The sequence below is a fragment of the Trachinotus anak genome, unplaced genomic scaffold (assembly GCF_046630095.1).
Source record: "Trachinotus anak isolate AG129_WGS33_773 ecotype Australia unplaced genomic scaffold, CSIRO_AGI_Tana_v1 ptg000003l, whole genome shotgun sequence".
Taxonomy (NCBI): domain Eukaryota; kingdom Metazoa; phylum Chordata; class Actinopteri; order Carangiformes; family Carangidae; genus Trachinotus; species Trachinotus anak.
Window position 1 is genome coordinate 15,052,140 of NW_027273854.1, and position 25,116 is coordinate 15,077,255.

General features: G+C 39.5%; 1 gene segment (V, D, J or C); it reads right to left on the reverse strand.

Annotated features, from left to right (window-relative positions):
• Positions 1-21,749: 21,749 nt before the first annotated feature.
• LOC139609164 (immunoglobulin heavy variable 4-59-like) lies at positions 21,750-24,172 on the reverse strand. The segment is given in 2 exon segments: positions 21,750-22,019; positions 24,035-24,172. Coding segments are annotated over 2 exon segments (408 nt in total).
• Positions 24,173-25,116: the final 944 nt, after the last annotated feature.

The window sequence follows — 25,116 nt, forward strand, 5'->3', positions numbered from 1 at the left end:
GGCCTTGGACTGACTGAGAGTAGTGTTTGCTGCTGCCACCACCATCAGCTGCAACCCACTCCAGTCCTTTTCCAGGAGCCTGTCTGACCCAATGCATCCAGTAGTTGCTGAATGTGAATCCAGAGGCTGTACAGGTCAGTGTGTGGGATTCTCCAGGTCTTTTAACCACTGGTTCAGATTCTGTCAGAGTCTGACCATCAACACCTGTCAAGACAAAAAGGAATAGAGTCAGATGGTTTTAATAGGGACATTTTTAAAGACTCAAGGTCAGTGAAACTCTTTACCTGTCCAGCAGAGAGTTAACAGCAGCAGTCCTGTCCTATAGTCCATCATGTTAAACTGTGTGTCCACTGTTCTCTGTCATCCTCTCTGCAGTCACATAAGTAGAGGTGGAAGACATCTGAGTTTTGCATTGACTCCTCCTCACAGGGAGGAGAGAATCAAACAGTAAACCATGAAACTGTACACTGAATTTTTAATGTATGAATTACATTGATTGCCCTTCATTATTAAGTGCGGTCAATTTTGAGACTTTTCTTTTCTCCTTCAACAGTCATGTTTAACAGGTTATCTGTATCTCCTGTCATTGCAGGGACACTTCTACAGAAACACTTCTACAGGTCGTAGCAGAGAGTTGATTTTGATTTGACCAGTTGTTGATTTGCTGATTTTTCTTGATTTTCTCACTGTCTTCATATGTCATACCATTGTAAGGACATCAGGGAGATAAAACCTAGTTGGAATAAAAGTGAAGAAAGTTGGAACAGACACTCACATAATTTCATCATGAGTCAGTACACATCTTACTATTAGTGGTTCATTTTAAGTTGCCTCCAGACATGTTTTTTATGTAAAAATATTCTGCTATTATTATCATGCGTTTTAACATGGTTTTCCCACATAAAAAGTAAAAAAAAAAAAAATACTCTGACATTGGTTTCTTTTGTCAGGTTTCTCTTTCTTTTTAAAAGACAGATGTAGTTATCAGCCAAAACCATTAAAACTTGAAATATAAACATTGTGAAAAGATGTTTTGTGTTATTTACATTCCTTTAGCTTAACTCTAACATTTATATAACTCCAACATTGTTAAATATGTTCAAAGACTGTTTCTCTCCTCAGTGAACTAGTGTGAAATCATCAGTGGTCTGAGGGCTCCTCCTCTGGTGGCTTCATGTTACAAGTGTTCAGGCACTGAGGGGTTTTTGTTCAGGTCTACTGATGCTTTGTGTTATTGTGTTACTCTCTGGCACAGTAATACACAGCAGAGTCTTCAGGCTGCACATTCTGTCCATTTAGAGTCACTGTTTTGCTGGAGGAGTCTAAGCTGATACTGAACTTGTTCTTTAATGACTCTTTATAGTATGTGGTGCATCCAGTACATGCACCTCCAATCCACTCCAGTCCTTTCCCTGCAGGCTGTCTGATCCAATGTGTGCGATAGCTACTTAGAGAATAAGAGACCTGACAGGTGATGGTCAGACGTTGACCTGGCTGCACAGTCACAGAGGCTGGCTGTGTCAACTGTTCACACTTCACACCCGTTAAAAGAAGAAAATATTTTGTTATCAATGATCAAGTGAAACAGCAAAAGAAGAAATGTTGACTGTGACAAATCCAGAGAGACTCACAGGATCCAGCTGCCAACAGCAGCAGCAGAGCTACAGAAAACATGGTTGATGGTGAAAGTGAGCAGCTGTGAACTCCACTGACAGTCTGATGTGAAGTTTTTATAGCTGAGGAACAAGGAAGCTCACTGAGTTTGCATAGAATCAAACATATGAAGCATCAGTGTTGGTCCAACTGGAGCCAATAGAAGAGTCTGTTCAGTGTTATTATATCTGCAGAGTGAAAACATGTCTGAAAATCAATTCTGTTTTACATATATTTTGATTTCATCACACACTCAACTGTTACAGAAAAGACCAATTTTGTTTTAAGCAGAGAACAATGAAATGTTGTTTCATTAATTTAATTCAACATTTTAGCAGAAACTCAAATTAAGTCATCACTCAAACATTTTCATTCACTTTTCAACGTCAAAAAGTTTCATGTTTTAATGTACAAACATGTAAAACCTTTTACTTCAGAGTTAGTCTTTGTCTCTGATGAACTGCTGTAACTGTCTCATCACAGAGACAGAGGAGAGAAAACAAAGGTTCATTCAGAGCTTTCTCTGGCTTCTGATGAATCCAGTGAATATTGCAGTGTGTAGTTAGAAATTTTAAGACTGTTGAGTGGACGTTCTTTCTTGGATTCTTGAAAAAAAAAGATTAAACTTTTATCTTATTTATTGTATTGTATTTGTTCCATACTGTCGATAATCTGAACTTTATTTTGTTTATTTTGATTTTGTGAAGTGTTTGTGTTCATCCAAGGGCAGACCAAGGCAAAAAAGTGGCTCAGGAATCTCCCCCTGGTCAGCCCACTCTCTGGACAACACATTTTGTCAGGGGTGGGGTCCTCACCTCACCTGAAGCCTTGATGACAACAAAGACATGTCTGGGATTTAAATGTTTACACATCACTGATGCAATGAAATTGGACAATTTGCTGGATCCAGGAATACACACATGGAATACAATAGTACTGTCTCTCATTGTTGTAATAATGAGGACTGTAGGATTTTTTACAGCTGCTCAACCACCTTCAGTCACTGTGAGTCTCGAGCACAATAATAAACAGCAGAATCTTCAGTCTTCAGACTGTTCATCTGCAGATACAGCTGCTGTCTGCTGTTGTCTCTGGAGATGGTGAACCGGCCTTGGACTGACTGAGAGTAGTGTTTTGTGCTGCCACTAGGCTGACTGACTGATGCAACCCACTCCAGTCCTTTTCCAGGAGCCTGTCTGATCCAGGCCATCCAGTAGTCACTGAATGTGAATCCAGAGGCTGTGCAGGTCAGTGTGTGGGATTCTCCAGGTCTTTTAACCACTGGTTCAGATTCAGTCAGAGTCTGACCATCAACACCTGTCAAGAGAATGAAACACATCAAGTGGAAGAGGCTGGTGAGACAAAAAAAACAAACAAACAAAAAAAGTATGTAAAAATATGTTATGTGAGTATTCTCACCTGCCCAGCAGAGAGTTAACAGCAGCAGTCCTGTCCTATAGTCCATCATGTTAAACTGTGTGTCCACTGTTCTCTGTCATCCTCTCTGCAGTCAGATAAGTAGAGGTGGAAGACATCTGAGTTTTGCATTGACTCCTCCTCACAAGGAGGAGAGAGGTGGAGTGGACTGTGACTTCACCTCATGTTTGGTTTAACTTTATAATAAATATTGAGGAGGATTTGGAGATGATAACTTTTAAGTGTGTCTTTCATGTTTAAGTCTAATTAGTTTAAAAGACTGTGTTCTCCTCAGTGACTCTACACTACAATATAAAATTCCCTGGTGTTTATTGGTGATAGGACTCAAGTCACTGTCATGATAGTGAAAACACAGAGCAGTGTTGCAGTAGTTCAGGCCGAGCACTGAAGCTGTGTCTGAATCAGCTGATTGACATCAGCTGTTTTATTCCTGCTCCACAATCACTGTCTTATTCACAGCTGTGTGTCCATCAGCAGACCATCTCCATGCAGGTGAACAGAGAGGACATTATTACCTGACACTTCCCACTGTTCCTCTGCTCAGACATTCATCACATGTTTGTGTTGCTGCACTGATTCTTTCAGAGCTCGAAACTCTAATGTAAACAGCTCATTTATAAATATACTCATGTTATATTTGTGTATCAAGATGTTTCTCATTAGGATTTTTTTTGTTATTTTCTTTCCAGTTACAGGATGAAAAAAAACAACCAAATAATCAGGTTTGAAAGCAAATAGTCTCTGTCCAGTCTCCAGTGTTTACATCAGTGTTTTTAGTCCTTTTCTATCAATCTGCGACACATGTAGAGATGGAAGAGAAACTCACCACATCTCACACATCTCTGGAAATAGATCATCATTTTAAATATTGATTACAACTGTGTTTTGTGCTGTTCGTGTTATTCATCATAACATCTTTAATTCATTCTGCTCAGCAGTATTTGATGGACTTTCCATTTACTGGATATATCATGAATAGATGTCAAATCATGTAAATTCTTAACAGCAGCTGTTCAAACACAATATTGAGAACATTAGTAACTGTTACTATTGTTGAAGCAGCACAAGTTCACTGCAATGAGAATCAGGAAGTCACAAAGCACAACATCAGCTGTTGTTTTAACAGTGGGCAGCATGTGTCTGTGTTTGGAGTCAAACTCCTTCTCCTTATGTTCTACTGCCCCCTGTAGGTCTCTGTGAAACATTTCTGTAGAGTTTTTGTAAAGCCTCTCTGCTCACTTTAACCAGTGTGTGTGTTTGGCACAGTAATACACAGCAGAGTCCTCTGGCTTCAGGTTGGACAGTCTCAGATACACCATGCTGTTGCTGTCATCTCTACTGATTTCTGCACGTCCTCTCACACTGCTGGCATAAGTGTTACTACTGGCAGCAGAGAAGCCAACTCCGATCCACTCCAGTGCTTTTCCTGCAGGTTGTCTGATCCAGTGCATAACACAGCAGCTAAATGTGAATCCAGATCCTCTGCAGGAGAGACTGAGAGTCTCCCCAGGCCTTTTCACTACTGAACTGGAGGGAATGGACTCCATACTCTGACCTGTACAACCTGATGAGATGAAAGGAGAGAGGAAGCACAGAGGGAAGTGAGACAGTCACCTCTGAAGGTTTCTGCTATCACTGACTGACCATCAGTCAGTGTTGTCTGATAAAAGATGACACATCAAGAAGCAGGAGAACTCACAGGACAGAGAGAGAGCGACCAGCAGAAGAGTGAGTGTGTTCATCATCCTGAGGCTGGAGATGTGACCTCTGATGCTCCACACAAACTACAAGAGCAGTCAGCAGGACACAAGTACACTGCACACACTGAGGATTTGCATCAGGACATCATGGGGAGGGAGGGGCTCATGTACAGGAAGTCTCCTCTGCTTTCATTGAATCATATCAGTTATTGTTATTTCTTTTAATGCAAGTGATTGACCATCAGTGTTGAATTCTATATCTGTGATGATGAAAAACAAAAATATGACATTTTAGATATCACTTTATTATTGTCATTAACATCATCATGAAGTTAAATAATTTAAATTTTCTGACCTTGTTGTTATTCACATTTCATTTTTAAAGGAATGATTTGAATCTAAAAATAAATCATAACAACTTTATTGTTGGACAGACTGATGTGTTTGACTTGTGGCCTTCATCAGGGTCACAAAACATATTAAGAGCAACAGTGAAATAGGGTAAATAATGTTCAGGAGTCGTTCCTCCAAGTCAGTTGCTTTAAAGTTTGTCTGACGAGCCCATGAGTTGTCTGTGCAGCAGGTTATTACAATGTTACGTCATCTCTCATCGCTCCCTATGAGAACAGCAGGTACCACATGAGCTAAATAATCAACAGCTCACCATCATCTACTTACATGTTTGAAATCTGCTTTATTGTCACCTCACCATGTCAGAAAATTAACCAATATTTTGATTATAATTTGGGTTGCACACAAATCACTGTTTTTATTTATATCCTGATCCAGCCAAGCTTGTTCTCTAGTGAGAGGATTTTTCCAATTAAAAATTACACTAAGATAAGAGAAGAAATGTTAGCAAAACTAATGGGCCTGCTGAACATGGGTCTTGCAATGGGTGGGCAACATGGGTCCATAGCAGCGCCTAGAAAATTTCAGTGAGGCACTACTCACTCTGTGTTTCACCTACATGAAATTCAATCGGGACATATAACAATGAAATGAGCCGCTGTAACTGTGTCATCACAGACACAGAGAAAAACAAGACTTTAACTGCCCTCTACAGGTTTAAAGTGGAACTACAATATGGTTTAGAGAGAGGCCTGAAAACAGAAATTGAACAAGATGTTGTTTAGTTTTGCTCTTTGCTTTGGTGCGATTGACCAGTTTTTCACATGTGTATATTCATGAGACAGAGGCAGTAAGTTTGCCTGATGCATGATTGAAAAGAACATTTATAAAGTACAAACTGCACATCAGTGTCATGCACCCTAACCTTGAATGAGTAAGTCTCACAAACACAGAATAAACAGCAGCTTCTTCAGTCTTCAGCTGTTTATCTTGAAATCCCTCTGAGACAGTGAGATGGTGAAGTTGAGTGTCAGTCGGTTCAGATCAATGAGAAAAGCAGATTTCAGTGTCGCCTTGTAGTGACAGAGGAGACAGAAACTTGACACTTACTGCTCTCTAGTGTTTATATCAAGGAAACATTCAGTTTTACCCTCATATTGGGACAGTTTAGATTCCTCATAGTTATAACTGTAACTATGTAGAACTGTGGTTACTTGCTTGCTATTATTTTAATTCTTACACAGTGAGTTCAGTAACCCGATTGCTGTGTTGTGATTGATTTTTTTTTTTCCTTTTTAGATTCATGTGTAATGGTTGATGGTCATTAATGATGATCCTTCACAGGGCCAGTTTCCACAGTTTAACTAATAACAACAACAACTGATAAAAATGAATGGCTGTATCATTTTCTTCAAAAGCGTGAAATAAGAACATGTGAGATCATTGTTGTAATAATGAGGACTGTAGGATTTTGTACAGCTGCTCAACCAACTTCAGTCACTGTGAGTCTCCAGCACAATAATAAACAGCAGAATCTTCAGTCTTCAGACTGTTCATCTGCAGATACAGCTGCTGTCTGCTGTTGTCTCTGGAGATGGTGAACCGGCCTTGGACTGACTGAGAGTAGGATTTGCTGCCACCGCCATTGCTGATAGTGGCAACCCACTCCAGTCCTTTTCCAGGAGCCTGTCTGACCCAGACCATAGCATAGTCACTGAATGTGAATCCAGAGGCTGTGCAGGTCAGTTTGTGGGATTCTCCAGGTCTTTTAACCACTGGTTCAGATTCTGTCAGAGTCTGACCATCAACACCTGTCAAGAGAATGAAACACATCAAGTGAAATAGGCTGGTGGGACAAAAAAAACAGCAAAAAAAAACAAAATCTAAAAATATGTCATGTGAATATTTTCACCTGCCCAGCAGAGAGTGAACAGCAGCAGTCCTGTCCTATAGTCCATCATGTTCAACTGTGTGTCCACTGTTCTCTGTCATCCTCTCTGCAGTCAGATAAGTAGAGGTGGAAGACATCTGAGTTTTGCATTGACTCCTCCTCACAGGGAGGAGAGAGAATCAAACAGTACAGATCTCAGGTTCATAATCCTCCAACAGTCTCTCCTGAATATTTCACTAATTAACTTTGTTAATAACTTTCATTGTTAAGCTTGGTCAGCATCATGTTTATACAATAGTACAAAGTACTAATTATTAATGTATGATTTTGTCATGAACCAGCTCAAATATAAGAAAAAACAAATGAGACCAAACAATTAATCAAAGTTCAAAGTAAATTTATTTGACTAATAATAAACAATACACACATTTAATGTGGGACATGTAGATCAGTGGTGTCAGTGGTGTGGTGAGTGCATGAGTGCATGACATTTATAAGTTATTTAAAAAAATAAAGCAAAACAAAACCCAAAACACAACCAAAGCAGAATGTTTGTCACTGGGAGGAGAGAGAGGCAGAACTGATGTCTCCAGTCCTCTGAGAGAACAATCAGGAGAAGTGGATTCAGGTGTGGCTCTGTTCTCCTGACACATCTCTACCACTCTGACCTCCCCCTAAACAGGAAGAAGACCAGAAGCTCAAGGAGCCACCAGAGGGATGGAGACTGTGTTTTGCTGTTTCCTGTTTTTTTTTTTTTTGTTTTTTTTTTTTGTTTTTTTTGAAGACAAAGTGCATTAACTAGTTGAAATCATGCTGATGGACTAATCACTGTGAAAAGATACTTTAATACCTCAAATGTTTCATTTATATTCTGTCATTGCTAAATATGTTCAAAGACTGTTTCTCTCCTCAGTGAACTGGTGTGAAGTCATCAGTGGTCTGAGGGCTCCTCCTCTGGTGGCTTCATGTTACAAGTGTTCAGGCACTGAGGGGTTTTTGTTCAGGTCTACTGATGCTTTGTGTTATTGTGTTACTCTCTGGCACAGTAATACACAGCAGAGTCTTCAGGCTGCACATTCTGTCCATTTAGAGTCACTGTTTTGCTGGAAGAGTCTAAGTCGATACTGAACTTGTTCTTTAATGACTCTTTATAGTATGAAGTGTATCCAACACGTGCACTTCCAATCCACTCCAGTCCTTTCCCTGCAGGCTGTCTGATCCAAGCTGTGCGATAGCTACTCAGGGAATAAGAGACCTGACAGGTGATGGTCAGACGTTGACCTGGCTGCACAGTCACAGAGGCTGGCTGTGTCAACTGTTCACACTTCACACCTGTTAAAAGAAGAAAATGTTTTGTTATCAATGATCAAGTTAAACAGCAAAAGAAGAAATGTTGACTGTGACAAATCCAGAGAGACTCACAGGATCCAGCTGCCAACAGCAGCAGCAGAGCTACACAAAACATGGTTGATGGTGAAAGTGAGCAGCTGTGAACTCCACTGACAGTCTGATGTGAAGTTTTTATAGCTGAGGAACAAGGAAGCTCACTGAGTTTGCATACAATCAAACATATGAAGCATCAGTGTTGGTCCAACTGGAGCCAATAGAAGAGTCTGTTCAGTGTTATTATATCTGCAGAGTGACAACATGTCATTTCGCTTCACATATGATATTTTGGAAATCACTTTGATATTGTCCCTGCAGTCAGTGGAACTACTTTTAATTTTTTTTTTTAAACAATGCATCTCTGCTTTGGTTGAAATGATTTTGACCCAAACATTTAGTTTTGTAATTAAATTGCTGCTTTCATTCATTACTTTCTAGTATAATCACAAATAAAGTGGTGGTGGATTAGAGATGTTATTACTTTTCTTAATATTAACATTAACGACTGCTGTTAGGAAAACTGTCACTACGAATAATTGAAAACATTTTCAATAAATTAATGTTACAATAACAATCATGATAAGTATTTGAGCTGTTTTCCTGAAAGAATTGTTTCACCTCCTCTGTAATAGCTGCATTTATTTATTTATCTAATTATTTCCTGTGCATATGTATCTGTTGCTATCAGAAGTAGTGACAGCAGCCAGGATAATATAAGCGGTATAGAAAAATTACCTTCGTTGTTGCTGGTTTGAAGATTTATCAAAATAAAACATCTTTCAGTGTTTTCATTGTTGGCAGATGTTGGACGACACAGACACAGAGAGAAACTTGATTCTCTCGAGGAAAACTGCTGCACTGAAACGTGACAAAATCAAAAAACTTTACCCTTAAGTGCAGATTAAAGAAAAGCTATGTTCAAGCATCTGTAATAAAGACCATGTTTCACCTTCATCAGTGTGTGGTTGTGTCAGAAATAAAAAATAGTCTTAAACTAGAAAACTGGAACAAATAAAGGGACAGTTGTTGTTCATCTTGAGATCTACTCACTGTCTGCTGACATGAACTGACGCTGACAGATGGAGCTGCAGTCACTGCTGATGTAAACACCTTGCAGCCAAACTTCACTCTTCAATATGTGTAAAATGAGGCTAACACATGACTTTTGTTGATGGTGTCAACATTTTAACTGTGATAATATCCAGTGTACAAGAGCAGCAGGAGCTTTAAGGTTGAGTTCAGTCCAGGGTTCAAGAGGAGAGAGAAACTTGACACAGACTGCCTTCATGTGGTTTTATTACTGAAACATAGTGAGACATTATTTTTCACTCTCATGATTTGACCTACTAATTACTCCACATCATTTACAGACATCATTCATTTATATGAATGAGTTGCATTTGTAGTTTGTTTTCAGAAGCCACATTGTTCCACTGTCTTTAATCCTTTTATGAACAAATTCTCTTTATTTTATTTTTGCTCCTGTTGACATACACGCCGCGGATGGCTGCCTCGGTGTGTTGGTGCGCACTTTTTTGCCTTATTTTCTTTATAAATTCAGTTTTCTGCCTCGGTTTCCGGAGCTCTTTCACCAGAGAAGAGCTCATTAACATCAGAGAAACAACTCCAGAGGATTTTTTCCACCTTTCTCGACTCACCTGTGGAATTATTGGACATTTTGGTCAGAGGTCACTGACCGCTGGTCTCGCAGTGAAACGCCGGAGGAGAGGAAAACGTGCCGGTGCGCTTGCGCGTCTCCGCCGGCGCGGACTCCACAGGCCACAGCAGATACTGTGTGTGGAGCAGACCAACCCGGACTCCGTAGTTATTGTCCTTGGTGACTTTAACAAAGGGAACCTCAGCCACGAACTGTCCAAATACAGACAGTTTGTTAATTGCCCGACCAGAGAGGGGAACACTCTGGACCACTGTTACCCCACAATCAGTGGTGCTTATCACGCCGTCCCCCGGGCTGCACTGGGCCACTCTGACCATGTCATGGTCCACCTGATTCCCACATACAGGCAGAAACTAAAACTGTGTAAACCTGTTGTTTACAAGAACCTCCAAGAACCTCCAATTGCACCAATCACCAGAACAAATTCCTTGTATGTGAAACATACTTGGCAATAAAACTGATTCTGATTATTGTTTGTGTTTAATGTTTAGACAAATGATGTTTGACATATATGTTTTGAATGATTTATATAGTACATGGACCATTGTAAATTCAAATGTAAAAGCACATAATGTGTAGGCTCCACTAGTCAAGATGATGAGGACTGTAGGATTTTGTACAGATGCTCAACCAACTTCAGTCACTGTGAGTCTCGAGCACAATAATAAACAGCAGAATCTTCAGTCTTCAGACTGTTCATCTGCAGATACAGCTGCTGTCTGCTGTTGTCTCTGGAGATGGTGAACCGGCCTTGGACTGACTGAGAGTAGGATTTGAGGCTGCCACTACTATAAATCCAGGCGATCCACTCCAGTCCTTTTCCAGGAGCCTGTCTGACCCAGGCCATGTCGTAGCTGCTGAATGTGAATCCAGAGGCTGTACAGGTCAGTGTGTGGGATTCTCCAGGTCTTTTAATCACTGGTTCAGATTCTGTCAGAGTCTGACCATCAACACCTGTCAATACAAAAGCAGAAATGCATGTAATGTGTTGAACTACCATAAATTAAAATAAGTCATATCAAGATCAGATAAACTGTTCACCTGCCCAGCAGAGAGTGAACAGCAGCAGTCCTGTCCTATAGTCCATCATGTTAAACTGTGTGTCCACTGTTCTCTGTCATCCTCTCTGCAGTCAGATAAGTAGAGGTGGAAGACATCTGAGTTTTGCATTGACTCCTCCTCACAGGGAGGAGAGAGGTGGAGTGGACTTGAATCTCACCTCTTGTGTGGTGAAAACAGTTTTAAAGTAGTCAGCAACATCACCACTGCAGTAATTAAACCTTATTGTTTTGTAATCTGCTTGATTATTTTTAAACAATGACCAATAATTAGTGAAGTGGTGCACAGCACAACTGGATGTGGCACTGTGAGAGAATTTCATCATTTCACAGCAGAAATGTTAGTAACATATTATTATTAAGAAGAAAACATGATTAGTTTTCATGTTTGGGCTGCAAACAATTAAACAAACCACTAATTTTCTTCCCTGCCACTGATTGTTGCTCATGGATGTTACAGGGAGAAGTGTTAAAGCCAGTCTCTGTCTGCCCTCCAGAGTTCAGAAATAGGAACAGTCGCTACTTTTAACATTGAAGCTGACCCACATGACACCCAGAAATACTGTATATAGCAGAATAGCAGAAATTCTGCTTGAGGTCTCCTCACTCTCTGTATTTCAGCATGTGACAAGGAATGATTGAAATGTCTAAGTTGCTTTATATTGAACAGATGCAGTTTCTTATTTTATATATACAAAACTTTATTGACTGTTTCATCTAATAAAACTGTTTATAATTTCTCTAGACGTTTTCAATTCAATTCAATTCAATTCAATTTTATTTGTATAGCGCCAAATCATAATATACATTATCTCAAGGCACTTTACAGGGTAAGGTCAAGACCTTACTTTGTTAAAGAGAAAAACCCAACAGTTCCCACAACGAGCAAGCGCTTGGCGACAGGGGGGAGGAAAAACTCCCTTTTAACAGGAAGAAACCTCCAACAGAACCGGGCTCAGGGTGGGCAGCCATCTGCCTCGACCGGTTGGGTTTCTCTGCAGTATAAACACGACGACACAATCACAACCTTCATACTTCTTACTCTTAAATTCAGACAAAACTGAAGTTATTGTAATTGGCCCAAAACACCTCAGAGATACACTATGTGATAATATACTGACTCTGGATGACATCACCTTGGCCTCCAGTGCCACAGTCAGAAACCTTGCTGTCATTTTTGACCAGGACTTGTCCTTTACTTCACATATAAAGCAAGTCTCTAGGACAGCCTTCTTCCACCTGCGCAATATTGCTAAAATCAGACCCATTCTATGTCTAAAGGATGCTGAAAAACTAGTTCATGCATTTGTTACCTCAAGACTGGACTACTGTAACTCTTTATTGTCAGGATGTCCCAAAAATTCAGTAAAAAGCCTCCAATTGATCCAGAATGCGGCAGCACGAGTACTGACAGGAACGAGGAAACGAGATCACGTCTCTCCTGTGTTAGCCTCTCTGCATTGGCTCCCTGTAAAATCCAGAATCGAATTTAAAATCCTCCTCCTCACCTACAAAGCCATTAATGGTCAGGCACCATCGTACCTTGGAGAGCTTATAGTTCCCTATTTTCCCAATAGGACACGTCGCTCTCTAAATGCAGGTCAACTTGTGGTTCCCAGAGTTTGTAAGAGTAGAATGGGGGGCAGAGCCTTCAGCTATCAGGCTCCTCTCCTGTGGAACCAGCTCCCAGTGTGGGTTCGGGAGGCAGACACCCTCTCTACCTTTAAGATCAGGCTTAAAACTGTCTTGTTTAGTAAAGCTTATAGTTAGGGCTGGCTCGGGTATGTCCTGACCCATCCCTTAGCTATGCTGCTATAGAGCTAAACTGCTGGGGGATTCCCATGATTCACTGGGCGCTCTCTCCCTATTTCTGTCTCTCTCCCCCGCTCTCTCTCAATGACTTCATGCCATTAACTTTGTTTTTTTTTTCTCTCCCGTAGTTTTGTGCTTCTCCTCTCTCTCCCTCTCTCTGTCCTCATTCTGCAGGTATCTCTGCCTCGGGAGCAGCAGGATCCAGATCCACCACTACTCATCTTTACTACTACTATTACCTGTCTTTATTATTAATAACGCCATTACCGACACAGCTGTTCCTGGTCTCTCTCTCTTCTCTCCCCTCTCCTCCCCCTCCCCCTCTTTCTATCTTCCCCTAAACCCAACCGGTCGAGGCAGATGGCCGCCCACCCTGAGCCCGGTTCTGTTGGAGGTTTCTTCCTGTTAAAAGGGAGTTTTTCCTCCCCCCTGTCGCCAAGCGCTTGCTCGTTGTGGGAACTGTTGGGTTTTTCTCTGTAACAAAGTAAGGTCTTGACCTTACCCTGTAAAGTGCCTTGAGATAATGTATATTATGATTTGGCGCTATACAAATAAAATTGAATTGAATTGAATTGAATACTTGTCATGCTCAGTATTATGCTCAGTTGATGTCTTTAGAAAGTTATTATCAAGTTTTTCTCATTGTGAGCCACATCTCATGTTTTACAGTTTTTCTGTTCCACATTCATGTTTCTCAGTATCACTACTCATTACATGTTTTATATTTTTTTTAATCTTACATATATTTTATTTACTACTCTGACACGTTATACTTAGAATAGTAGCTCTTCTGAAAGTCTTAAAATTAAAGCGCTAAAAGGAAGTGCACTTACTCAAGGACTCATGAGAGTAAGTTGTGCAGGAAGTTGCTCTGCAACAGTCACAGTAGCAACATGTTGTCATGGTGATTTGTGCAGACTCTGCTTTTCCTTATAGCGTCTTTAGCATTTTACCAAATAAATCCATGGCTGTGCATATTGTGTTTCTTCCTTGTAGCAGCAATCCTAACTTTTGTCTATGTGAGTACATGTTTGTGAACAACAGGATGAGTTTGTATCTCTAATTACTGTGTGTAAAATCAGGCAAAATCAAACACGTTTCTCTTTCTTTATTTTCCTGACGACTCTGTGCTTTCTGTTTATTTTTGTTGTCAAGGACAACTGGAAAATTAGTCAATACCAATATCAGACACCTTCACCTCAATAGGTATAAAGACCTGCTGAGTTCATTCATGAAAATGTTTTTCTTTTTTTCTGACAGGTCTTCATTGAAGGATCCAGCAGTTTTATTCTTAAAAATTTTGACTGACACGATTTAGTTTCACAATGAATTTCATTCTGTTTACTTTTTAATTGCTGTAAAAAAAAAACAAAAAAATCTCTAATTCTCTAATCTAATTATCACAAGTGAACTGAAAGCAACATAATCTTATTGAATGGTTGACTTTGCTGCAGCTGGTTGAAAATCTGTATTTTTACATTTTTCTGTATTCAAATTGTGTTTGTGGCCACAGACAAACAGAGAAACCTGCAGCCTTGAAAGGAAATGAACTACTTAGGAACTGAAACCTGTATGAAGATATGCAAAAACTAACTGGTATGGTGACGGCGAAAATGTCTGCTGACTTATCTGTCAAATCAAACTGCTCTTTTATATCACACTCGATAAGAACAACGTTGTAGAAAACTTGGAGAGTTGTTTTTTTCTGTTATGCAACGAGCGAGATTTCCCTGTTCAGGAAGATTTCTATTCGTATCAGTGTTTAAAAATATTTTTCTATTGGAAAATACACCTTTAAACTCCAATCAGATATTAAAGCTTCTCAGACAGTTTAAGGTGAAACTGTGTTATATCCTTTCCTCACAAATATGTCCCTGGAGAATTGATGTCCAGTATCATCTAGTAGAGGGAAGTCTCCTGCTGCTCATGACTGGCTGCTGAGCAGCCACGTTCATCACTAACAGTGTGGCTCAATAAATACATTGATCAAATATCTGTCTTTATTCTATTTAATGATTTTGTGAGTTAAAAATAAATGATAAATAAAAGAACATTTAAATATGTGTTCAATAGGTCAATGAGGTTGTTTTATTGTTGTTCATTTCTTAGACCAAATCTAAAGAGAGGGCAGACTTCACTTTTAATGGTTTCAGAGAAACTTGGAGCCTCTCAAAGAAAACAGCTGCTTGGAAACTGAAACCTGTGTGACAGTCTCCATGGAAGTAGATGTAGTTTAGACAAAGATATTAGTGGAAAACAACTGTTAGCCAAGTATTTGCTGGTTTAATTGTCAAGTACAAACACTATGAGACCATTAATAAGGGGATGATGCAGAAGCGGAGCTTGAAACCCATCCACCCTACTCAGTTCTGTTTCAGATGATGTGAAACAACATTCACCTCAGCAGGTAAAGAAAAAAGAGGCTTGATGATGGACAGTCTCTGCAGGTGGGACTGCAGATGGAAAGAAGCTCTGATTTCACTCGAATCTCCTGCAGACAGAGTAAAGCTCGTCATCAGTCTATAAACTTGTGAATGCAGGTCATCAAATGCATTTCACAGTTCAGTTGTTGTTTTCTTTAGTGATCGTGTTCATGAGCATTATTTTGAACGAAGATCTGAGCTTTGTCACTGATAAAGTCACATTGTTGTTTTGTAAATAGAAGCAATTTAAATCTTTGTTTAGAAATATTCTGCTGTCAGAAAAAAAAAATTGAACTCTGTAGTGAGGACATTAAGTATGTGAGCTAATGGGGTCTGATGAGGACTGGAGGATTTTGTACAGCTGTTCAACCACCTTCAGTCACTGTGAGTCTCGAGCACAATAATAAACAGCAGAATCTTCAGTCTTCAGACTGTTCATCTGCAGATACAGCTGCTGTCTGCTGTTGTCTCTGGAGATGGTGAACCGGCCTTGGACTGACTGAGAGTAGTATTTGCTGCTGCCACTACCACTGATATAAGCGATCCACTCCAGTCCTTTTCCAGGAGCCTGTCTGATCCAGCCCATGTCATAGCTGCTGAATGTGAATCCAGAGGCTGTACAGGTCAGTGTGTGGGATTCTCCAGGTCTTTTAACCACTGGTTCAGATTCTGTCAGAGTCTGACCATCAACACCTGTCAAGATAAAGAAACACATCAAGTGAAATTGGCTGGTGAGAAAAATAAAACCATGTAAAAATATGTTATGTGAATATGTTCACCTGCCCAGCAGAGAGTTAACAGCAGCAGTCCTGTCCTATAGTCCATCATGTTCAACTGTGTGTCCACTGTTCTCTGTCATCCTCTCTGCAGTCAGATAAGTAGAGGTGGAAGACATCTGAGTTTTGCATTGACTCCTCCTCACAGTTAGTTGCCCTCAATAAGCACCGTCTGCATCATGTGGAAACTGACCATTTATCAATTTTACAATATCCTCGTGATAATTCTCTGTCTCTGTCTAGTCCAGTTTAAAGTGTTTATAGTGTGAGCTCAATTTCAAGTGTCATTGAAAAATGTTTGAACATTTATGTCAATGTGATATTTCAGTTTTTTCATAAATTTGAAAACACTTTCAAACAATTCTCTTTTTACTTTGTAATTATGGGGTATTGGTTGTAGACTGACAAGAGAAGAATATATATATTTTTTTTTTTTTATTGCAGCATGAGGCTGCAAAATCACAAAATGTGAAAAAAGTGACGGTGTCTAAAGACTTGCACTGTAAAAACTTCTGTGGCTTATTTGCAGGTTTGCATAAAGGATATTTGATGGCTGCAGATGTTTGCAGACAGACATGTGGAGAAACCTAAAACAGCTGTGGAGGAACTGAAACTTGTTTGTTGCTTGTTTTAGATTCATGTTCATCATTTAGAATAGAATAAAAAATGTCAGGAAAGTTGTCTCAAACTGTGAATATTATTTCCACATTTTATAGACATTTCTCTGAAATAAAAAGATGACAGTTACAGTTTCACCAAAAACAAAAATCCTTTCTATGTTAAGTTTCTATCTCCATATGGAAAATATCTGACATCCAAATGACTGACAGTTATAGGAATAATCTCACAACCACAAGAATATCGAGTTTATCTTAATTTGGAGAAATGCATAATATTTGTCCTGCAGCAGCCAGAATGTTTCTATAAATTATCTTTATTGAAGTTGATCATTTTATTTTAAATTTTATTCCTTTTAATTTTGTGTTTTTGTTTTGTTGTCATAATATTTGTCAGTTCTTTTTATGATGAAGGGATAAAGATTCAGACGCAGAGTATAAACTGGGGACAAACTAACACAAAGGGGAAGAGAAAACAGTGGAGAACATAAGGAAACAGGGCCAACGTGACCTTGTCCGAACAATAGTGTATAAATAATAATATAAAAGCAAAATGTAAAATAAAACATGATATAAATATTATTTAAAAAGAAAATACTCAATGCTCCACCAGCCTGAAAGATCAGGACTGTAGGATTTTGTACAGCTGCTCAACCACCTTCAGTCACTGTGAGTCTCGAGCACAATAATAAACAGCAGAATCTTCAGTCTTCAGACTGTTCATCTGCAGATACAGCTGCTGTCTGCTGTTGTCTCTGGAGATGGTGAACTGGCCTTGGACTGACTGAGAGTAGTATTTGCTGCTACCAGCAGTATCAACCCAGGCGAGCCACTCCAGTCCTTTTCCAGGAGCCTGTCTGACCCAGACCATCCAGTAGTCACTGAATGTGAATCCAGAGGCTGTACAGGTCAGTGTGTGGGATTCTCCAGGTCTTTTAACCACTGGTTCAGATTCTGTCAGAGTCTGACCATCAACACCTGTCAAGAGAATAAAAAAACATCAAGTGAAATAGGCTGGTGGGACAAATTAAAACTATGTGAAAATATGTTATGTCAATATTGTCACCTGCCCAGCAGAGAGTGAACAGCAGCAGTCCTGTCCTATAGTCCATCATGTTCAACTGTGTGTCCACTGTTCTCTGTCATCCTCTCTGCAGTCAGATAAGTAGAGGTGGAAGACATCTGAGTTTTGCATTGACTCCTCCTCACAGGGAGGAGAGAGGTGGAGTGGACTGTGATTTCACTTCATGTTTGGTTTAACTTTATAATAAATATTGAGGAGGATTTGGAGATGATAACTTTGAAGTTTGTCTCATGTTTAAGTCTAATTAGTTTAACAGACTGTGTTCTCCTCAGTGCCTCTACACTACAATATAAAATTCCCTGGTGTTTATTGGTGATAGGACTCAAGTCACTGTCATGATAGTGAAAACACAGAGCAGTGTTGCAGTAGTTCAGGCCGAGCACTGAAGCTGTGTCTGAATCATCAGCTGTTTTATTCCTGCTCCACAATCACTGTCTTCTTCACAATGTGAATCCAGAGTCTGTACAGGTCAGTGTCTGGGAGGAAGCCTCAGCTGATACTGGGAGGAAATCCAGACTCCACACATGGACTTGCACACAAGGCTTTCTTGCTGTGAGGTTAGGGTGTTTGACTGAGCCAACATATCACCTCACTATCAGAAAAGGTTTGTAAAGGTTGGTGCTGCTGTCCATTAACCTTCAGTGTATTTGACCATCAGAGAAATTAGTATTTTCATTTTCAGTCTGCCCTGTCTCCATGTTATCACAATACAACTTATTTATGAATCACCATGAGATAGAGCGATGGTTTGAAGCCCTGCAGCAGACATACAATATGTATCTGTGTTAAGATTCACAATATGAAATGATGTGAACACCAGGTAAATCTCCTGGACTGATCAGCTGTCCAAGGGGGTTTCAACCAGTGAATGCTATTATACCACCCACCAGACACACTTCACCTCTTTATAAGAAACCTTTATAATGTTTGATATTGCTAAATATTTAGATTTCTGTTTTGTCAAGAAACTGAAGCAACAACAAAATCATGTAAACAATATAAAAACTTACTGCAGAAGTTTGCAGTTTTACATTAAAGATGTAAAACTAAAATCCCCTCAAACAAAAACAAAAGTTTGTTTGTTTGTACCATATTTACAGTATCTAGCAGCTACTTTCACTGTGCAGTCCCAGCAGGTAGTTACTGTAATACAGGCTTTAACCGTCTGAGTTCAACTGATCAAGTGGTATTTTCCAAAGTTTCAGTCTTTTTAGTACCTAATCTCCTCCTATACCATCATTTCACTGTAGCTCAATGAAGAAATTCCAAGAGATTCGTAATATCATGACTATCTCATGAGAACAACAATAAACAGCTGAACCTTCAGTCTTGTCATTGGTCATCTTTAGATCTACATCCTACATCTTGTAGACATGATGAACTAACCCTGTTTATTTAATTTAGTTGATCACTTCTGGAAACACTGCAAAAAAACTCCAAGAAGTTTTCTAATTATTTCACAACTTTACAAAATATGACAAAATGTAATAAAAAACAACAACAAAAAAACAGTCTTAATGTGTGATGGTTCAAAGATCAGTCAGTTCAGATGAATGAGATGAGCTGTAACTGTCTCATCACACAGACAGAGGAGAGAAGAACAAGACTTTACCTGCCCTCTAAAGGTTTAAAGTGGAACTACAATATATGGGCCACTTCAATACTATGTTAATAAAGAGATTTAAAATGCTGTAATTCATAATATTCTACAATGCTAATGTAGCTGCGTTAATATGTTGTTTATTTTATTTTCATTTATTTTTTGGTGAACCTTCTCAAAACGTGTGTGTGTCATATAGTTTGAATTTTTGCGTATTCTAATATTGTTTTGAGTGGATGTTTAGTTCATGGTTCCAGTGACCTGTTGTATCCATATACCGTCTATGGTTGTGGCAAGGGGGACTTAATTAGTGATGCACAAGAGATGTATAGGTGGATAAAGCTGGATGACTTTTGTGCTGGTAAGACGTGTTGTGATCTTTTTATATACAGTCTATGGTTGTGATGCTCTTTCGATTAGTTAAACTATGGCGATTTTTTGTTTGTTTTGTTTTTCTTTTCATAATTTGTGGAAATGTCAAAATATATCATTGTCAATGTGTAAATAAGTTTTGCCATTAGTTTCGCTGGTTAAAAATTGCTGTTGATTCTGTTAATCCGATAGTAGATTTTGTTTTGCTCATTTGCACATTGTCTGATTCGCTGCAGGGGACTGAGAGAGAGTCTGCCCCTGTGTGTGGGACAACTATGGCCCTTGCTGCTCTTCACACAAACATTTTTTTCACTGATTCCTCTCCTACAGCTACAAGACAGGAGATATGTATATATGTGTGTGTGTGTGTGTGTGTGTGTGTGTGTGTGTGTGTGTGTGTGTGTGTGTGTGTGTTGGCATATATTTATGTGATATAATCTATAGATATAAGTGTGTACATGAAATCCTAGTTTTATTTAAATCTTTTCACGATTTTATGAAAAACAACACCCATAAAAGTCAAAAGAAAAATCCAACCCTTTGTGAATCAGCACAGTAAGGATGAATATCTTAGGTTTTTGTATAGAAAAAAAAACTCCAATCACTGTGTGGGTCTCCAGCACAATAATAAACAGCAGAATCTTCAGTCTTCAGACTGTTCATCTGCAGATACACCTGCTGTCTGCTGTCGTCTCTGGAGATGGTGAACCGGCCTTGGACTGACTGAGAGTAGGATTTATCACTGCCACCACCATTGCTGATAAATGCAACCCACTCCAGTCCTTTTCCAGGAGCCTGCCTGACCCAGTGCATCCAGTAGTCACTGAATGTGAATCCAGAGGCTGTACAGGTCAGTGTGTGGGATTCTCCAGGTCTTTTAACCACTGGTTCAGATTCTGTCAGAGTCTGACCATCAACACCTGTCAATACAAAAGAGAAATCAGTCATTTGCTACAATGCAACAAGCTTTTAAAGACAACTTCAACTCAGTATCAGAGAAACTGTTGACCTGCCCAGCAGAGAGTTAACAGCAGCAGTCCTGTCCTATAGTCCATCATGTTCAACTGTGTGTCCACTGTTCTCTGTCATCCTCTCTGCAGTCAGATAAGTAGAGGTGGAAGACATCTGAGTTTTGCATTGACTCCTCCTCACAGGGAGGAGAGAGAATCAAACAGTACAGATCTCAGGTTCATAATCCTCCAACAGTCCCTCTTGAATATTTCACTAATTAACTTTGTTAATAACTTTCATTGTTAAGCTTGGTCAGCATCATGTTTATACAATAGTACAAAGTACTTATTATTAATGTATGATTAATGTATGGTTTTGTCATGAACCAGCTCAAATATAAGAAAAAACAAATGAGACCACACAATTAATCAAAGTTCAAAGTAAATTTATTTGACTAATAATAAACAATACACACATTTAATGTGGGACATGTAGATCAGTGGTGTCAGTGGTGTGGTGAGTGCATGAGTGCATGACATTTATAAGGTATTTAAGAGTAAAAGTGACAAAATAAAGCAAAACAAAAGCCAAAACACAACCAAAGCAGAATGTTTGTCACTGGGAGGAGAGAGAGGCAGAACTGATGTCTCCAGTCCTCTGAGAGAACAATCAGGAGAAGTGGATTCAGGTGTGGCTCTGTTCTCCTGACACATCTCTACCACTCTGACCTCCCCCTAAACAGGAAGAAGACCAGAAGCTCAAGGAGCCACCAGAGGGATGGAGACTGTGTTTTGCTGTCTCCTGTTTTTGTTGACAAAGTGCATTAAAAACATTTTTTCTCATTGAACTGGTGTGAAATCATCAGTGGTCTGAGGGCTCCTCCTCTGGTGGCTTCATGTTACAAGTGTTCAGGCACTGAGGGGTTTTTGTTCAGGTCTACTGATGCTTTGTGTTATTGTGTTACTCTCTGGCACAGTAATACACAGCAGAGTCTTCAGGCTGCACATTCTGTCCATTTAGAGTCACTCTGTTGTTGGAAGAGTCTAAGTTGACACTGAACTTGTTCTTTAGTGAATCTTTGACGGTTGTGTCCCTACTGATCCACTCCAGTCCTTTCCCTGCAGGCTGTCTGATCCAAGCTGTGAAGTAGCTGCTAAGAGAATAAGAGACCTGACAGGTGATGGTCAGACGTTGACCTGGCTGCACAGTCACAGAGGCTGGCTGTGTCAACTGTTGACATTTCACACCTGTTAAAAGAAGAAAATGTTTTGTTATCAATGATCAAGTTAAACAGCAAAAGAAGAAATGTTGACTGTGACAAATCCAGAGAGACTCACAGGATCCAGCTGCCAACAGCAGCAGCAGAGCTACACAAAACATGGTTGATGGTGAAAGTGAGCAGCTGTGAACTCCACTGACAGTCTGATGTGAAGTTTTTATAGCTGAGGAACAAGGAAGCTCACTGAGTTTGCATACAATCAAACATATAAAGCATCAGTGTTGGTCCAACTGGAGCCAATAGAAGAGTCTGTTCAGTGTTATTATATCTGCAGAGTGAAAACATTAGAAATCACCTGCTTTACTTTGTGTTATTACTCACTCAACTGTGACTCTTGGAAAATGTCTCTGCATTTACAGAGAAGACAATTTTTGTTTTGAACTGAGGACAACAATAAACAGCAGCTTCATTCAGTTCATGTTAGTTCCTTTGAGAATTTACATTAAATGGAAAAATCTACAGTATTATTCTGATCAGTAACAAGAAGGTTTGTGTTTTCATTACATTTTAATCACTCAGCATTTCACTTGTCTCTTTATCTTCTTTTCTTCTTTTCAAACTACTTTCATACAATGTATGATTTGTAATCATGAACCATCTTTAATCTTTATTTTTTTCTTTCCAAATTACAGAAAGATTAATGTTATTATTCAAAACTTGATGAGACGGAGCTTTTAGATTTTTCAGTTGTTTTGGTTTATCTTCTCTCATGGAAACAGGAAAAATGTTTCCCCCTCTTCTCTTGGCATCACTGTGCACAAAAATAATAAAGAAATTAAATTCAGCTTTGATTTTCTTGAAATTTAGCAAAATCATGTTTCTCCAAGTGTCTTCTACACTGATGTTGCTTCAGAGTAGACTGAAGTCAGATTCAGTCTCATGTAGCAGAAGCAAAAAAATCCCTCTAACATTCAGTGAATTCCATAAACTTCCAACTACATAATAAATTAATCAGAGAGCACTGTCTGTATTAATGTTCACCTTTAGAACGTGTTTGTGGTTGAGTCACAGATGTGTTGCTGGGTGTTTGTGCAGGTCTGTTGGTGGTTTGTGTAATTGTGGGTTGACGTACACAGTAATACACAGCTGTGTCCTCAGGCTGCAGATTCTGTCCTGTTAATATCACAGAACTAGTAGAAGTGTATGTGTGGTAGAGGAACTTTGCATTATTCTGGTAAAAGTCACCTCCTCCCCAACGATATCAATATAATGTATATTTTATAGATCAAATGAAATAAAAGTGAGGGATATGACTTCCTCCTGCCCATGAACTGATGAACTCACCTTTTGTTCATATTCCAATACAGAAAACTTTATTAGCTGTTTTATTGCATAAAACTGTTCATGTAAATTCACTTTGTTTGGAAACTTTAAGCTTGAATAAGCTGCCATCACTTGTTCTCTGCCCTATAGATCACTGCTGTCTTCTCTCATGAACGGTGATGACACAGACAGATGGAGCTGCAGTCACTGCTCGTAAGATGTTTTGATTCTGTGGTGGAAATTCAACACATTTGGTTGAGGCCAAGTTTGTCACAATGTTCAAAAGTGACTTTTGTGTGGGTAGAAATGTTTGAACTGTGACAACATCCAGTGTAGAAGACCAGTAGAAGCATTAAGGTTTAGTGTCAGTCATTTCAGATCAGTGAGGACACCAGATCTGAGAGTCTCCTTTTAGTAACAGAGGAGACAGAAATATGACCCTGACTGACCTCTAGTGGTTTTATATCAAAAACTGCAACATCATTTTTACACTGATGTTATCACTCACTTACAATTTCAGATCACATTTTTTGTTCATGTGTAGAAAGGCAGTTGCCGTAATTTAATTTCCGCAGTAGTTTGTATCAGATCAGTACCATAGGATTTTGTACAGCTGCTCTACCAGCTTCAGTCACTGTGAGTCTCGAGCACAATAATAAACAGCAGAATCTTCAGTCTTCAAACTGTTCATCTGCAGATACACCTGCTGTCTGCTGTTGTCTCTGGAGATGGTGAACCGGCCTTGGACTGACTGAGAGTAGTATTTGCTGCTGCCACTACCACTATCAATCCAGGCGATCCACTCCAGTCCTTTTCCAAGAGTCTGTCTAATCCAGGCCATCCTGTAGCTGCTGAATGTGAATCCAGAGGCTGTACAGGTCAGTGTGTGGGATTCTCCAGGTCTTTTAACCACTGGTTCAGATTCTGTCAGAGTCTGTCCATCAACACCTGTCAAGACAATAAAAAGCATCAAGTGAAATAGGCTGGGGTGAAGAACTAAACTATGTAAAAATATGTTATGTGAATATCTTCACCTGCCCAGCAGAGAGTTAACAGCAGCAGTCCTGTCCTATAGTCCATCATGTTCAACTGTGTGTCCACTGTTCTCTGTCATCCTCTCTGCAGTCAGATAAGTAGAGGTGGAAGACATCTGAGTTTTGCATTGACTCCTCCTCACAGGGAGGAGAGAGGTGGAATGGACTTTGATGTCAACTTGTCTCGTGAAAGTAGAATGATTTTTTTACACGTCAGTAAAATTCAAATATTTTGTGATGAATTTCAAACTTAATATCAATATTAACACAGAAACAAACAGGTTTCCTCCTTCATAATTAGCAGACAGCAGCAGAGGTGTTTGAGGGAAAGCATGAAGAGAGTTCAGTGTGTGTGTCACCTCTCATGCTCTGATTGTAGGTGTCATGTGATGACCAGGACCTGCAGGACACAGTTCATCATGGGAAATATGTCTCTGGAGAGTTTATGTCCAGTCCATCATCTAGTGAAGGGAAGTCCACTGCTGGTGATAACTGGCCGTCTAACAGACATGTTTGTCACTGCAACTAGTGCAGGTCAGGGTGCAGCTCCAAGTTGCTGCCAGTCACAAACAGACTCATCATCATCAGATAAACAAGACCCAAAGGTAGTCTTGCCTTTAGTGACCATAATATATGTGTCGTCATTAAAGAGAATATTTTTGACAGTCTCAGACAGTTAGGTTCATTATTAAGCACAGTCTGCATCATGTTATGAATTTGAGTAGTTTATGAACTTTACAACCTCTAAAGA